Source organism: Coregonus clupeaformis, chromosome 35 (assembly GCF_020615455.1).
Source record: "Coregonus clupeaformis isolate EN_2021a chromosome 35, ASM2061545v1, whole genome shotgun sequence".
Classification (NCBI taxonomy): domain Eukaryota; kingdom Metazoa; phylum Chordata; class Actinopteri; order Salmoniformes; family Salmonidae; genus Coregonus; species Coregonus clupeaformis.
In genome coordinates, this window is record NC_059226.1 from 37,022,173 (window position 1) to 37,036,383 (window position 14,211).

Below are 14,211 nucleotides of genomic sequence, written 5' to 3' on the forward strand. Positions count from 1 at the left end.
TGTGGGGTGTCTCGCTTTCTCTCCTGTCTCTGGCACACAGTAAACCAATTAACAACTGACTTTCAGCACGCTTATAGGGAAAGGAACTCAACATCTACGGCACTTACACAAATGACTGATGATTGGCTGAGAGAAATTGATAATAGAAAGATTGTGGGAGCTGTTTTGTTAGACTTCAGTGCAGCTTTTGACATTATCGATCATAATCTGCTGCTGGAAAAACCTTATGTGTTATGGCTTTACGTCCCCTGCTATATTGTGGATTGAGAGTTAACTGCCTAACAGAACACAGAGGGTGTTCTTTAATGGAAGACCTCTCCAACATAATCCAGGTAGAGTCAGGCATTCCCCAGGGCAGCTGTCTAGGCCACTTATTTTTTTTAAATCTTTACTAATGACCTGCCACTGGCTCTGAGTAAAGCCTGTGTGTCTACGTATGCTGATGACTCAACATTATGTACGTCAGATACCACAGCAAGTGAAATCACTGCAACACTTAACAAAGAGCTGCAGTCAGTTTTAGAATGAGTTGCAAGAAATAAGCTAGTACTAAATATTTTTTACAAAAATAAAGCATTGTATTTGGGACAAATCATTCACTAAACCCTAAACTTCAACTAAATCTTGTACTGAATAATATGTAAATAGAGCTAGTTGAGGAGATTAAACTGCTCGGTGTAACCCTGAATTGTAAACTGACATGGTCAAAACATATTGATTCAACGGTAGCTTAAATGGGGAGAGGTCTGTCCATAATAAAGCGCTATTCTGTTTTCTTGACACCGCTATCAACAAAAGTCCTACAAGCCCTAGTTTTGTCGCACCTGGACTACTGCCCAGTCATATGGTCAAGTGCCACAGAGAGGGACATAGGCAAATTACAGTTGGCCCAAAACAGAGCAGCACGGCTGGCCCTTAAATGTATATGGAGAACTAACATCAATAGCACGCATGTCAGTCTCTCCTGGCTCAAAGTAGAGGAGAGATTGACTTCATCACTACTTGTATTTGTAAGAGGTATTGACATGTTGAAAGCACAGAGCTGTCTGTTCAAGCGAATAGCACACAGCTCAGACACCCATGCATACCCCACAAGACATACCACCGGAGGTCTCTTCACAATCCCCAAGTCCAGAACAGACTATGGGAGGCGCACAGTACTACATAGAGCCATGACTACATGGAACTCTATTCCACATCAAGTAACTCAAGCAAGCAGTAAAATCAGATTTAAAAAACAGATAAAAATACACCTTATGGAACAACGCGGACTGTGAAGAGACACACACACAGGCACACACACGCACTAGAACAAGCACGCTACACACACATACATTGTAATATTATTGCATGGTGGTATTATACATTTTGTATTGTAGATATGTAGTGGTGTAATAATGTTATATGATGTACTGTTTTATTTTTTGTGTGATGCATCTTAATGTGTTTGGACCCCAGGAAGAGTAGCTGCTGCCTTGGCAGGAACTAATGGGGATCCATAATAAACCCCAGGAAGAGTAGCTGCTGCCTTGGCAGGAACTAATGGGGATCCATAATAAACCCCAGGAAGAGTAGCTGCTGCCTTGGCAGGAACTAATGGGGATCCATAATAAACCCCAGGAAGAGTAGCTGCTGCCTTAGCAGGAACTAATGGGGATCCATAATAAACCCCAGGAAGAGTAGCTGCTGCCTTGGCAGGAACTAATGGGGATCCATAATAAACCCCAGGAAGAGTAGCTGCTGCCTTGGCAGGAACTAATGGGGATCCATAATAAACCCCAGGAAGAGTAGCTGCTGCCTTAGCAGGAACTAATGGGGATCCATAATAAACCCCAGGAAGAGTAGCTGCTGCCTTGGCAGGAACTAATGGGGATCCATAATAAACCCCAGGAAGAGTAGCTGCTGCCTTAGCAGGAACTAATGGGGATCCATAATAAACCCCAGGAAGAGTAGCTGCTGCCTTGGCAGGAACTAATGGGGATCCATAATAAACCCCAGGAAGGTGATCTGCTGCCTTGACAGGAACTAATGGGGATCTATAATACACCAAAGGAAGAGTAGTCTGTCTCCAAAGAGCAGCATGTAGGAGGTAAGCTAGACAGACAGACAGACACACAGGCAGACAGACAGACAGACACACAGGCAGACAGACAGACAGACAGACAGACAGACACACAGGCAGACAGACAGACAGACAGACAGACAGACAGACAGACATACAGACAGACACACAGGCAGACAGACAGACACACAGGCAGACAGACAGACAGACAGGCAGACAGACACACAGGCAGACAGACAGTGTTACCTGTATAAGACTGAGGCTCCACAGAGCAGCATGTAGGAGGTAAGCTAGACAGGCAGACAGACACACAGGCAGACAGACACACAGGCAGACAGACAGTGTTACCTGTATAAGACTGAGGCTCCACAGAGCAGCATGTAGGAGGTAAGCTAGACAGACAGACAGACACACAGGCAGACAGACAGACAGACACACAGGCAGACAGACAGACAGACAGACAGACAGACAGACAGACAGACACACAGGCAGACAGACAGACAGACAGACAGACAGACAGACAGACATACAGACAGGCAGACAGACAGACAGGCAGACAGACACACAGGCAGACAGACAGTGTTACCTGTATAAGACTGAGGCTCCACAGAGCAGCATGTAGGAGGTGATGGTAAAGAGGTAAGCTAGCTGGATGTTATAACCAGACTGGCCTCCACTCTGCACACTTCTACTGCTGTAGACACCATAGTACAGCATGGACACGTTGAACGACCCCTAGACACACACACACACACAGGGAGAGAGACAGGAAAAGAGAGAGACAGGGAGAGAGGGAGACAGGGAGAGAGGTATGGAGAGAGGCAGGGAGAGAGAGAGAGAGAGAGAGAGAGAGAGAGAGAGAGAGAGAGAGAGAGAGAGACAGACAGACAGACAGACAGACAGTCAGACAGACTGAGGACACTTTAGACTTAGCTACTGCATCTTTAGAACAGAGTGTGTATTTGTGTGTGTGTGTGTGTCCTGTATGTATGCATGTGTCCTGTCCGCGGGTGTGTGTGTGTGTCCTGTATGTATGCATGTGTCCTGTCCGCGGGTGTGTGTGTGTGTGTGTCCTGTATGTATGCATGTGTCCTGTCCGCGGGTGTGTGTGTGTGTCCACTCACCGCTCCAGTGAGGAGCTCCAGTCCCCTGAACCCGGCAGTTGCCCCGGTGTCTTGGGTGTCGTTGCCAAGCAGCGCCCATGGCAACGTGATGAAGGAGAGGTTGAGGAGGGAGGAGAGGAGGTTGAAGAGGAGCAGCCATCTTAGAAACAGGAAGTAGCAGAGGACAGCAGAACCAAACCTTCCACTGATCTCCCTCAGAGAACCACGCCACAGAGAGAGCGACTGTCTGAGAAACACCATACAGCTGCACCTACGAACAGACTGAGAGAGAGAGAGAGAGAGAGAAGAGAGAGAGAGAGAGAGAGAGAGAGAGAGAGAGAGAGAGAGAGAGAGACTGCTTGAGAGAAAACATGTATATCCAGTGTCCTCTCTAACATGTCTATCTAGTGACTACTACAGGATATGGGTTCTGACCAGTGTCCTCTCTAACACGTCTATCTAGTGACTACTACAGGATATGGGTTCTGACCAGTGTCCTCTCTAACACGTCTATCTAGTGACTACTACAGGATATGGGTTCTGACCAGTGTCCTCTCTAACACGTCTATCTAGTGACTACTACAGGATATGGGTTCTGACCAGTGTCCTCTCTAACACGTCTATCTAGTGACTACTACAGGATATGGGTTCTGACCAGTGTCCTCTCTAACACGTCTATCTAGTGACTACTACAGGATATGGGTTCTGACCAGTGTCCTCTCTAACACGTCTATCTAGTGACTACTACAGGATATGGGTTCTGACCAGTGTCCTCTCTAACACGTCTATCTAGTGACTACTACAGGATATGGGTTCTGACCAGTGTCCTCTCTAACACGTCTATCTAGTGACTACTACAGGATATGGGTTCTGACCAGTGTCCTCTCTAACACGTCTATCTAGTGACTACTACAGGATATGGGTTCTGACCAGTGTCCTCTCTAACACGTCTATCTAGTGACTACTACAGGATATGGGTTCTGACCAGTGTCCTCTCTAACACGTCTATCTAGTGACTACTACAGGATATGGGTTCTGACCAGTGTCCTCTCTAACACGTCTATCTAGTGACTACTACAGGATATGGGTTCTGACCAGTGTCCTCTCTAACACGTCTATCTAGTGACTACTACAGGATATGGGTTCTGACCAGTGTCCTCTCTAACACGTCTATCTAGTGACTACTACAGGATATGGGTTCTGACCAGTGTCCTCTCTAACACGTCTATCTAGTGACTACTACAGGATATGGGTTCTGACCAGTGTCCTCTCTAACACGTCTATCTAGTGACTACTACAGGATATGGGTTCTGACCAGTGTCCTCTCTAACATGTCTATCTAGCGACTACTACAGGATATGGGTTCTGACCAGTGAGATCTGCTCCCAACAGTCAGTGCAGCACGTTCTCTCTAGCCTCCTCCTGGAGAACTTCCCTGCTAAGACACGGCACCTGGAAACACACACACACACAGTAGTGAGGAGCCGGTTGACTCATAACCCGCAGGACCCGCGGTTTAGGGCCATTAAATATTGCGTGCATATCGGGCGGGTGGGTGGCAGGCGGGTTGAATTAAGAGAAACCAATAGGCCTACCTTTAAAAAATGCATAAATGTATAATTATTGTGCAATTTACAGTGAGCTCCAAACGTATTGGGACAGTGACACGTTGGGTTGTTTTGGCTCTGTACTCCAGCACTTTGAAATGATACAAGGACTATGAGGTTAAAGTGCAGTCAGCTTTAATTTGAGGGTATTTTCATCCATATCGGGTGACCCATACAGCACTTTTTGTGGGACAAATTCTCTTATACAGTGCCTTCGGAAAGTATTCAGACCCCTTGACTTTTTCCACATTTTGCTATGTTACAGCCTTATTCTAAAATTGATTAAATACATTTTTTTTGCAAATGTATAAATTTGTTTAAACAGAAATACCTTATTTACATAAGTATTCAGACCTTTTGCTGTGAGACTAGAAATTGAGCTCAGGTATATCCTGTTTCCATTTATCATCCTTGAGATGTTTCTACAACTTGATTGGAGTTCACCTGTGGTAAAATCAATTGATTGGACATGATCTGTCTATATAACGTCCCACAATTGACAGTGCATGTCAGGGCAAAAACCAAGCCATGAGGTCGAAGGAATTGTCCGTAGAGTAGAGCTCCGAGACAGAATTGTGTCGAGGCACAGATCTGGGGAAGGGTACAAAAAAAATTCTGCAGCATTGAAGGTCCCCAAGAACACAGTGGCCTCCATCATTCTTAAATGGAAGAAGTTTGGAACCACCAAGACTCTTCCTAGAGCAATAAGGGCCTTGTTCAGGGAGGTGACCAAGAACCTGATGGTCACTCTGACAGAGCTCCAGAGTTCCTCTGTGGAGATGGGAGAACCTTCCAGAAGGACAACCATCTCCACCAATCAGGCCTTTATGGTAGAGTGGCCAGACGGAAGCCACTCCTCAGTAAAAGGCACATGACCGCCCGCTTGGAGTTTGCCAAAAGGCACCTAAAGACTCTCCGACCATGAGAAATAAGATTCTCTGGTCTGATGAAACCAAGATTGAACTCTTTGGCCTGAATGCCATGCGTCACGTCTGGAAGAAACCTGGCACAATCCCTACGGTGAAGCATGGTGGTTGCAGCATCATGCTGTGGGAATGTTTTTCAGCGGCAGGGACTGGGAGACTAGTCAGGGTCGAGGGAAAGATGAACGGAGCAAAGTTCAGAGAGATCCTTGATGAAAACCTGCTCCAGAGCGCTCAGGACCTCAGACCGGGGCGAAGGTTCACCTTCCAACAGTACAACGACCCTAAGTACACAGCCAAGACAACGCAGGGACAAGTCTCTGAATGCCCTTGAGTGGCCCAGCCAGAGCCCGGATTTGAACCTGATCAAACATCTCTGGAGAGACATGAAAATAGCTGTGCAGCGATGCTCCCCATCCAACCTGACAGAGCTTGAGAGGATCTGCAGAGAAGAATGGGAGAAACTCCCCAAATACAGGTGTGCCAAGCTTGTAGCATCATACCCCAGAAGACTTGAGGCTGTAATCACTGCCAAAGGTGCTTCAACAAAGTACTGAGTAAAGGGTCTGAATACTTATGTAAATGTGATATTTCTGTTTTTTGTTTTTTATAAATTTGCAAAAATTATAAAAACCTGTTTTTGCTTTGTCATTATGGGGTATTGTGTGTAGATTGATGAGGGGAAAAAAACTATTGAATCCATTTTAGAATAAGGCTGTAATGTAACAACACGCTGAAAAAGTCAAGGGGTCTGAACACTTTCCGAATGCACTGTATGTGTACACAATGACTTACATCAAGCTTGTTACTCTACAAACTTGTTGGATGCATTTGCTGTTTGTTTTGGTTGTGTTTCAGATGATTTTGTGCCCAATAGAAATTAATGGTAAATAACGTAGTGTCATTTTGGAGTCTCTTTTATTGTAAATAAGAATATAATATGTTTTCTAAACACTTCTACATTAATGTGGATGCTACCATGGTTACGGAGTACAGAGCCAAAACAACCAAAAAATGTGTGACTGTCCCAATACTTTTGGCGCTCACTGAATCTATACGCTACGTTGAGGTTTTTATTTGGGGCGGCAGGTAGCTTAGTGGTTAAGAGCGTTGTGCCAGTAATCGAAAGGTCGCTGGTTCTAATCCCCGAGCCGACTAGGTGAAAAATCTGCCGATGTGCCCTTGAGCAAGGCACTTAACCCTAATTGCTCATGTAAGTCGCTCTGGATAAGAGCGTCTGCTAAATGACGTGTATGCATTTCTTTATTTTAGGCTGGCATTAGTGCGGAAGCTTCAGGGCCTAACTGTAAGCGCGCCAGAAAGCCTACACGCCAATCGCCAAATGCTTTTGGGAACGGGCAGAAAAAGTTTACATAGATCCATAGAGGCAAAAAGGACAATGTCAGAGTTTAATTCAATAAAAGAAAAGCTGCAAAATGGAGAAATAAAACATTGAGAATTAAAAATAAAGAGATGGGAGGGCCAGAAAAGTAATGTTTGGGAAAGATTTGGTAAAGTGTAAAAGAGGTTGATAGCAGCTACAGTGGGGAGAACAAGTATTTGATACACTGCCGATTTTGCAGGATTTCCTACTTACAAAGCATGAGAGGTCTGTAATTTTTATCATAGGTACACTTTAACTGTGAGAGACGGAATTTAAAACAAAAATCCAGAAAATCACATTGTATGATTTTTAAGTAATTAATTTGCATTTTATTGCATGACATAAGTATTTGATACATCAGAAAAGCAGAACTTAAAATTTGGTACAGAAACCTTTGTTTGCAATTACAGAGATCATACGTTTCCTGTAGGTCTTGACCAGGTTTGCACACACTGCAGCAGGGATTTTGGCCCTCTCCTCCATACAGACCTTCTCCAGATCCTTCAGGTTTCGGGGCTGTCACTGGGCAATACAGACTTTCAGCTCCTTCCAAATATTTTCTATTGGGTTCAGGTCTGGAGACTGGTTAGGCCACTCCAGGTCCTTGAGATGCTTCTTACGGAGCCACTCCTTAGTTGCCTTAGTGTGTTTTGGGTCGTTGTCATGCTGGAAGACCCAGCCATGACCCATCTTCAATGCTCTTACTGAGGGAAGGAGGCTGTTGGCCAAGATCTCGCGATACATGGCCCCATCCATCCTCCCCTCAATACGGTGCAGTCGTCCTGTCCCCTTTGCAGAAAAGCATTCCCAAAGAATGATGTTTCCACCTCCATGCTTCACGGTTGGGATGGTGTTCTTGGGGTTGTACTCATCCTTCTTCCTCCAAACACGGCAAGTGGAGTTTAGACCAAAAAGCTCTATTTTTGTCTCATCAGACCACATGACCTTCTCCCATTCCTCCTCTGAATCATCCAGATGGTCATTGGCAAACTTCAGACGGGCCTGGACATGCGCTGGCTTGAGCAGGGGGACCTTGCGTGCGCTGCAGGATTTTAATCCATGACGGCGTAGTGTGTTACTAATGGTTTTCTTTGAGACTGTGGTCACAGCTCTCTTCAGGTCATTGACCAGGTCCTGCCGTGTAGTTCTAGGCTGATCCCTCACCTTCCTCATGATCATTGATGCCCCACGAGGTGAGATCTTGCATGGAGCCCCAGACCGAGGGTGATTGACCGTCATCTTGAACTTCTTCCATTTTCTAATAATTGCGCCAACAGTTGTTGCCTTCTCACCAAGCTGCTTGCCTATTGTCCTGTAGCCCATCCCAGCCTCGTGCAGGTCTACAGTTTTATCCCTGATGTCCTTACACAGCTCTCTGGTCTTGGCCACTGTGGAGAGGTTGGAGTCTGTTTGATTGAGTGTGTGGACAGGTGTCTTTTATACAGGTAACGAGTTCAAACAGGTGCAGTTAATACAGGTAATGAGTGGAGAACAGGAGGGCTTCTTAAAGAAAAACTAACAGGTCTGTGAGAGCCGGAATTCTTACTGGTTGGTAGGTGATCAAATACTTATGTCATGCAATAAAATGCAAATTAATTACTTAAAAATCATACAATGTGATTTTCTGGATTTTTGTTTTAGATTCCGTCTCTCACAGTTGAAGTGTACCTATGATAAAAATTACAGACCTCTACATGCTTTGTAAGTAGGAAAACCTGCAAAATCGGCAGTGTATCAAATACTTGTTCTCCCCACTGTATGTTATGTGTGATGATTGTGAGGCACTATACAAATTCGACAGTCACAAGACGGGACTTCAAATTGGCCATTGGCACGTCAAGGGAACTGTATCCTACTGATCAAATGGGTTAAATGCAAACTGAAATCTGGACACTGGCTGTAGGTTTATAACCTCTCACATAGCCTTAATATTAACTCCTGCTGAATTAAGCATTTCTTTCAGTAAAATGATACATACACCAAATGTCGTTTTCACTGCTTTCTATTTCCTTACAATCGTTCAAACTGATGTAATTTGGACATTTTGCACAGAAAATCTCTCAGTTTCTTTTGTGTTATTGCATTTTCTCCCCGGTCCCTAAACATCTTTGATCCACAAGAGGCAGAGATGACAGAGAACTTTGCCGAGGTCAACTAGATTGAAGCATTCACTCTATCATTTATGACATATTTTCTGTTGAGCAAGGGTTTAGACTTCAAGGGCAACATATAATGACAGAAGAGAAGCTGCATGTATCTAATTATAGACAAGTTGACTAACAAATAGTCTACCAAAATGTCATAAATTATAAGCAGAAACATATCTAAAATCAGGCTAAAAAAAAATCCTGCACCCCGTCAAAAAAATAAACATTCCGCCGTCTCTGACTGTAGCCTGCAGCGCATTTTCTATGTTAGAGGGATAGGGTCGGGTGCGGGCCTCAGGTCTTCACTTTATCACATGTAGTCGGACGGTTGCGGATGGGTTATTCGCAATTGCGGGCGGCTGCGGGTCAACAAACAGCTGACCCGCGCACCACTAACACACACACACACACACACCGTTCTCACATACAGTACACCTGAGATAACACATGAGAGATGTAAATGGGGTGAATATGGGCTCTGGTCAAAAGTAGTGCACTATATAGGGAATAGGGTGCCATTCTCTGGTCAAAAGTAGTGCACTATATAGGGAATAGGGTGCCATTCTCTGGTCAAAAGTAGTGCACTATAGGGGAATAGGGTGCCATTCTCTGGTCAAAAGTAGTGCACTATATAGGGAATAGGGTGCCATTCTCTGGTCAAAAGTAGTGCACTATATAGGGAATAGGGTGCCATTCTCTGGTCAAAAGTAGTGCACTATATAGGGAATAGGGTGCCATTCTCTGGTCAAAAGTAGTGCACTATATAGGGAATAGGGTGCCATTCTCTGGTCAAAAGTAGTGCACTATATAGGGAATAGGGTGCCATTCTCTGGTCAAAAGTAGTGCACTATATAGGGAATAGGGTGCCATTCTCTGGTCAAAAGTAGTGCACTATATAGGGAATAGGGTGCCATTCTCTGGTCAAAAGTAGTGCACTATATAGGGAATAGGGTGCCATTCTCTGGTCAAAAGTAGTGCACTATATAGGGAATAGGGTGCCATTCTCTGGTCAAAAGTAGTGCACTATATAGGGAATAGGGTGCCATTCTCTGGTCAAAAGTAGTGCACTATATAGGGAATGGGTGCCATTCTCTGGTCAAAAGTAGTGCACTATATAGGAATAGGGTGCCATTCTCTGGTCAAAAGTAGTGCACTATATAGGGAATAGGGTGCCATTCTCTGGTCAAAAGTAGTGCACTATATAGGGAATAGGGTGACATTCTCTGGTCAAAAGTAGTGCACTATATAGGAATAGGGTGACATTCTCTGGTCAAAAGTAGTGCACTATATAGGGAATAGGGTGCCATTCTCTGGTCAAAAGTAGTGCACTATATAGGGAATAGGGTGCCATTCTCTGGTCAAAAGTAGTGCACTATATAGGGAATAGGGTGCCATTCTCTGGTCAAAAGTAGTGCACTATATAGGGAATAGGGTGCCATTCTCTGGTCAAAAGTAGTGCACTATATAGGGAATAGGGTGCCATTCTCTGGTCAAAAGTAGTGCACTATATAGGGAATAGGGTGCCATTCTCTGGTCAAAAGTAGTGCACTATATAGGGAATAGGGTGCCATTTGAGACACATTCTATGTGTGTCTGACTAGACTGAGAGACAATTGGTGAGATAATACTGTAACAGACCAGGGCCTGTATCCACAAAGTGTCTCAGAGTAAAAGTGTTGATCTAAGATCTGTCCATATAGTCTTATTCATTATGATCAAAAAGGCTAAATCTGATCCAAGATTAGTACTGCTACTCTGAGACGCTTCGTGGCTACGGGCCCAGAACCAAGGGTTGGTTTGTCTCTGCGGAAAGTCGTTTAATGTAATTGTGTCATAAACGTTTACCTGATGTTTCTGCGCTCCTCCAGACTTAAAGGAAGGCCTCGTACAGCTTTGACTCTGTCTCTGGACGGCATGGCAACCAGCTCTCTCACCAACTCCACTGTGTCTGCTCAACGGGAGAGCGACAGGGCAGAGTAAAGTTACGTCCCAAATTACACCCTATTCCCTCTCAGGGTTTATTCCTGCATAGGAAATTCTAAGGCGGGCTGTGTAAAATAAAACTTAGGGGATGAAAAATAAACATTCAGTGTAAACTTAAACTAATAAAACCAGAAAGAAAGTATGTATGTAGAAAAGTATTTCCCATTTGGGACACAGTATCATGACTCGCGCAAAACGGCTTTGTGCAGAACAAGCCACTGTTTTTCAATAGAGGAGGCGCAAGAACGGCTCATAAAGCGCTGGTCAAAAGTAGTGCCTTCAGAAAGTATTCATACATACCCTTTGACTTATTCCACATTTTTTGTTTTATTACAGCCTGAATTCAAAATGGATTAAATACATTTTTCTCTCTCACCCATCTACACACAATACCCCAGAATGACAAAGTGAAAACATGTTTTTAGAATATTTTGCAAATGTATTGAGAATGAAATACAGAAATATCTCATTTACATAAGTATTCACAACCCTGAATCAATACATGTTAGAATCACCTTTGGCAGCGATTACAGCTGTTAGTCTTTCTGGGTCTCTAAGAGCTTTCCACACCTGGATTGTACAATATTTGCACATTATTATTTTTAAAATTCTTCAAGCTCTGTCAAGTTGGTTGTTGATCATTGCTAAGCCGATTTAAGTCAAAACTGTAACTAGGCCACTCAGGAACATTCAATGTCGTCTTGGTAAGCAACTCCATTTAGATTTGGCCTTGTGTTTTAGATTATTGTCCTGCTGAAAGGTGAATTTGTCTCCCAGTGTCTATTGGAAAGCAGACCAAACCAGATTTTTTCCGTTTCTTTTTATCAAAAAAAAAAACTCCCTAATCTTTGCAGCTGGTAGAGCACGGCGCTTGTAACGCCATGGTAGTGGGTTCGATCCCCGGGACCACCCATACACAAAAAATTTATGCACGCATGACTGTAAGTCGCTTTGGATAAAAGCGTCTGCTAAATGGCATATTATTATTATTATTATTATTTACCCATAACATGATGCAGCCACCACTATGCTTGAAAATATGAAGAGTGGTACTCAGTGATGTGTTGTGTTGGATTTTTGCCCCAAGCATAATGCTTTGTATTTAGGGCATAAAGTTACATTTCTTTGCCAAATGTTTTGCAGTTTTATTTTAATGCCTTATTGCAAACAGGATGCATGTTTTGGCTTCCTTCTTTTCACTCTGTAATTTAGGTTAGTATTGTGGAGTAACTACAATGTTGTTGATCCATCCTCAGTTTTCTCCTATCACAGCCATTATATTCTGTAACTGTTTTAAAGTCACCATTGGCCTGATGGTGAAATCCCTGAGCGGTTTCCTTCCTCTCCGGCAGTTGAGTTAGGAAGGACGTCTGTATCTTTGTAGTGACTTGGTTTATTGATACACCATCCAAAGTGTAATTAATAACTTCACCATGCTCAAAGGGATATTCAATGTCTGCTTGTCTGTGTACCCATCTACCAATAGGTGCCCTTCTTTGTGAGGCATTGGAAACCCTCCCTGGTCTTTGTGGTTGAATCTGTGTTTGAAATTCACTGCTTGACTGAGCGATCTTACAGATAATTGGATGTGTGGGGTATAAAGATGAGGTAGTCATTAAAAAATCATGTTAAACACTATTATCGCACACAGAGTGAGTCCATGCAACTTATTTTGTGACTTGTTAAGCACATTTTTACTCCTGAACTTATTTAGGCTTGCCATAACAAAGGGGTTGAATACTTATTGACTCAAGACGTTTCAGCTTTTCATTTTTAATTCATATATATAAAAACATCATTCCACTTTTACATTATGGGGTGTTGTGTGTAGGCCAGTGACACAACATCTCAATTTAATCAATTTTACATTCAAGCTGTAACACAACAAAATGTGTAAAAAGTCACTCACACATTCATTCACTCACTCACTCACACACTGACATGGTACTGACCGTTCTCCATCTGCTCCTTGGCCTCCTCCTCTGACAGCCCGAGTCTCCCTACAGCTGTACCCTGTAGAGGCAGCTGACTCTGCCCGTGTCGACCACAACTGGACGGGCGCACTACAACACACACGCACATACACACACATCATCATCATAATCATCAACTATAGAGCTGTGCCTCGCCTGTAATACACACACACACTGCACACACACAAATTACACACACCGTGAGTACACCCACCCAGGATGGCTGTTCCTGTCTGCTGTCTGCTGTCTGCTGGTCATCCTGTACCTGGTAGCAGTATCCATGGGAACCCTGGGTCCAGGGCTGGCTGTAGGGGGGAGAGAGAGGGAGAGGCGGGTAGGAAGGGAGAGAGAGGGGGAGGGAGAGACGGTAAGGGGGAACTGATTGTTGAACACTTGGGATAAATGTTGCTCAAGTTGTAAGCTAAGATACAGCTGTATTTACAGGGCTGTGTCCCTCGTCTGGGCCAAGCCATCAGACATCAGGGCCCTGGTCAAAAGCAGAAAAGTGCAATTTGGAGCGCAGAACTCACACTGGCCTGGCTGCCATTTGGGTCCCCCCAGCTGAGGGGGGAGAGGGGGGTCTGAGCTGGGGGGGGCCTGGTCCTTACTCCATGGCCCCAGCCCCCTCTCCACATCCTGGGGTACAGCAGGGCCCTCTGGAGGCCTCCTCCACCTGGAAGAGTGGGGGGAAAGGTAAGAGTGGGGAGAGAGAGAAGGGGAAAGAGAGAGGAGGGTGAAAGGAAGGGGGGGCATTAATGGAAACACAATTGACAAAAATATTTAGATTTTTACACATGCACGCCCGAACACACTCACCTCTTGTCAGTTGGTTTTGGCGCCTGATCACTCCTGTAAGGGGATGCAACGTAGGCACTGGTAAAGCGAGACATGGCTAGCTAACAGCCAAGTCTTCAACCATACAGGACTTCTGTCTGAGAAAACACAGTAGTTGGAGAACAGTTAGACACGGGCTAATGTATGTAGCTGACCAAACCATTAGAATTCAGGTAGCTAACTCACTCGAAGTGG

At 44.4% G+C, this 14,211-nt stretch overlaps 1 protein-coding gene across 1 annotated transcript in view; it reads right to left on the reverse strand.

The window, feature by feature from the left end:
* LOC121551901 (transmembrane channel-like protein 5) overlaps positions 1-14,110 on the reverse strand; it is a 31,930-nt gene extending 17,820 nt beyond the window's left edge. The window contains exons 1-8 of the mRNA XM_045210719.1: positions 13,999-14,110; positions 13,713-13,855; positions 13,380-13,487; positions 13,162-13,272; positions 11,072-11,174; positions 4,536-4,617; positions 3,187-3,447; positions 2,649-2,797 (exon numbers count right to left, since the gene is read on the reverse strand). Of these exons, the coding sequence (XP_045066654.1) occupies positions 2,649-2,797; positions 3,187-3,447; positions 4,536-4,617; positions 11,072-11,174; positions 13,162-13,272; positions 13,380-13,487; positions 13,713-13,855; positions 13,999-14,072 (1,031 nt within the window). The 5' untranslated portion in view covers positions 14,073-14,110. The remainder of the gene's footprint in view (positions 1-2,648; positions 2,798-3,186; positions 3,448-4,535; positions 4,618-11,071; positions 11,175-13,161; positions 13,273-13,379; positions 13,488-13,712; positions 13,856-13,998) is intronic.
* Between the last annotated feature and the right edge of the window lie 101 nt (positions 14,111-14,211).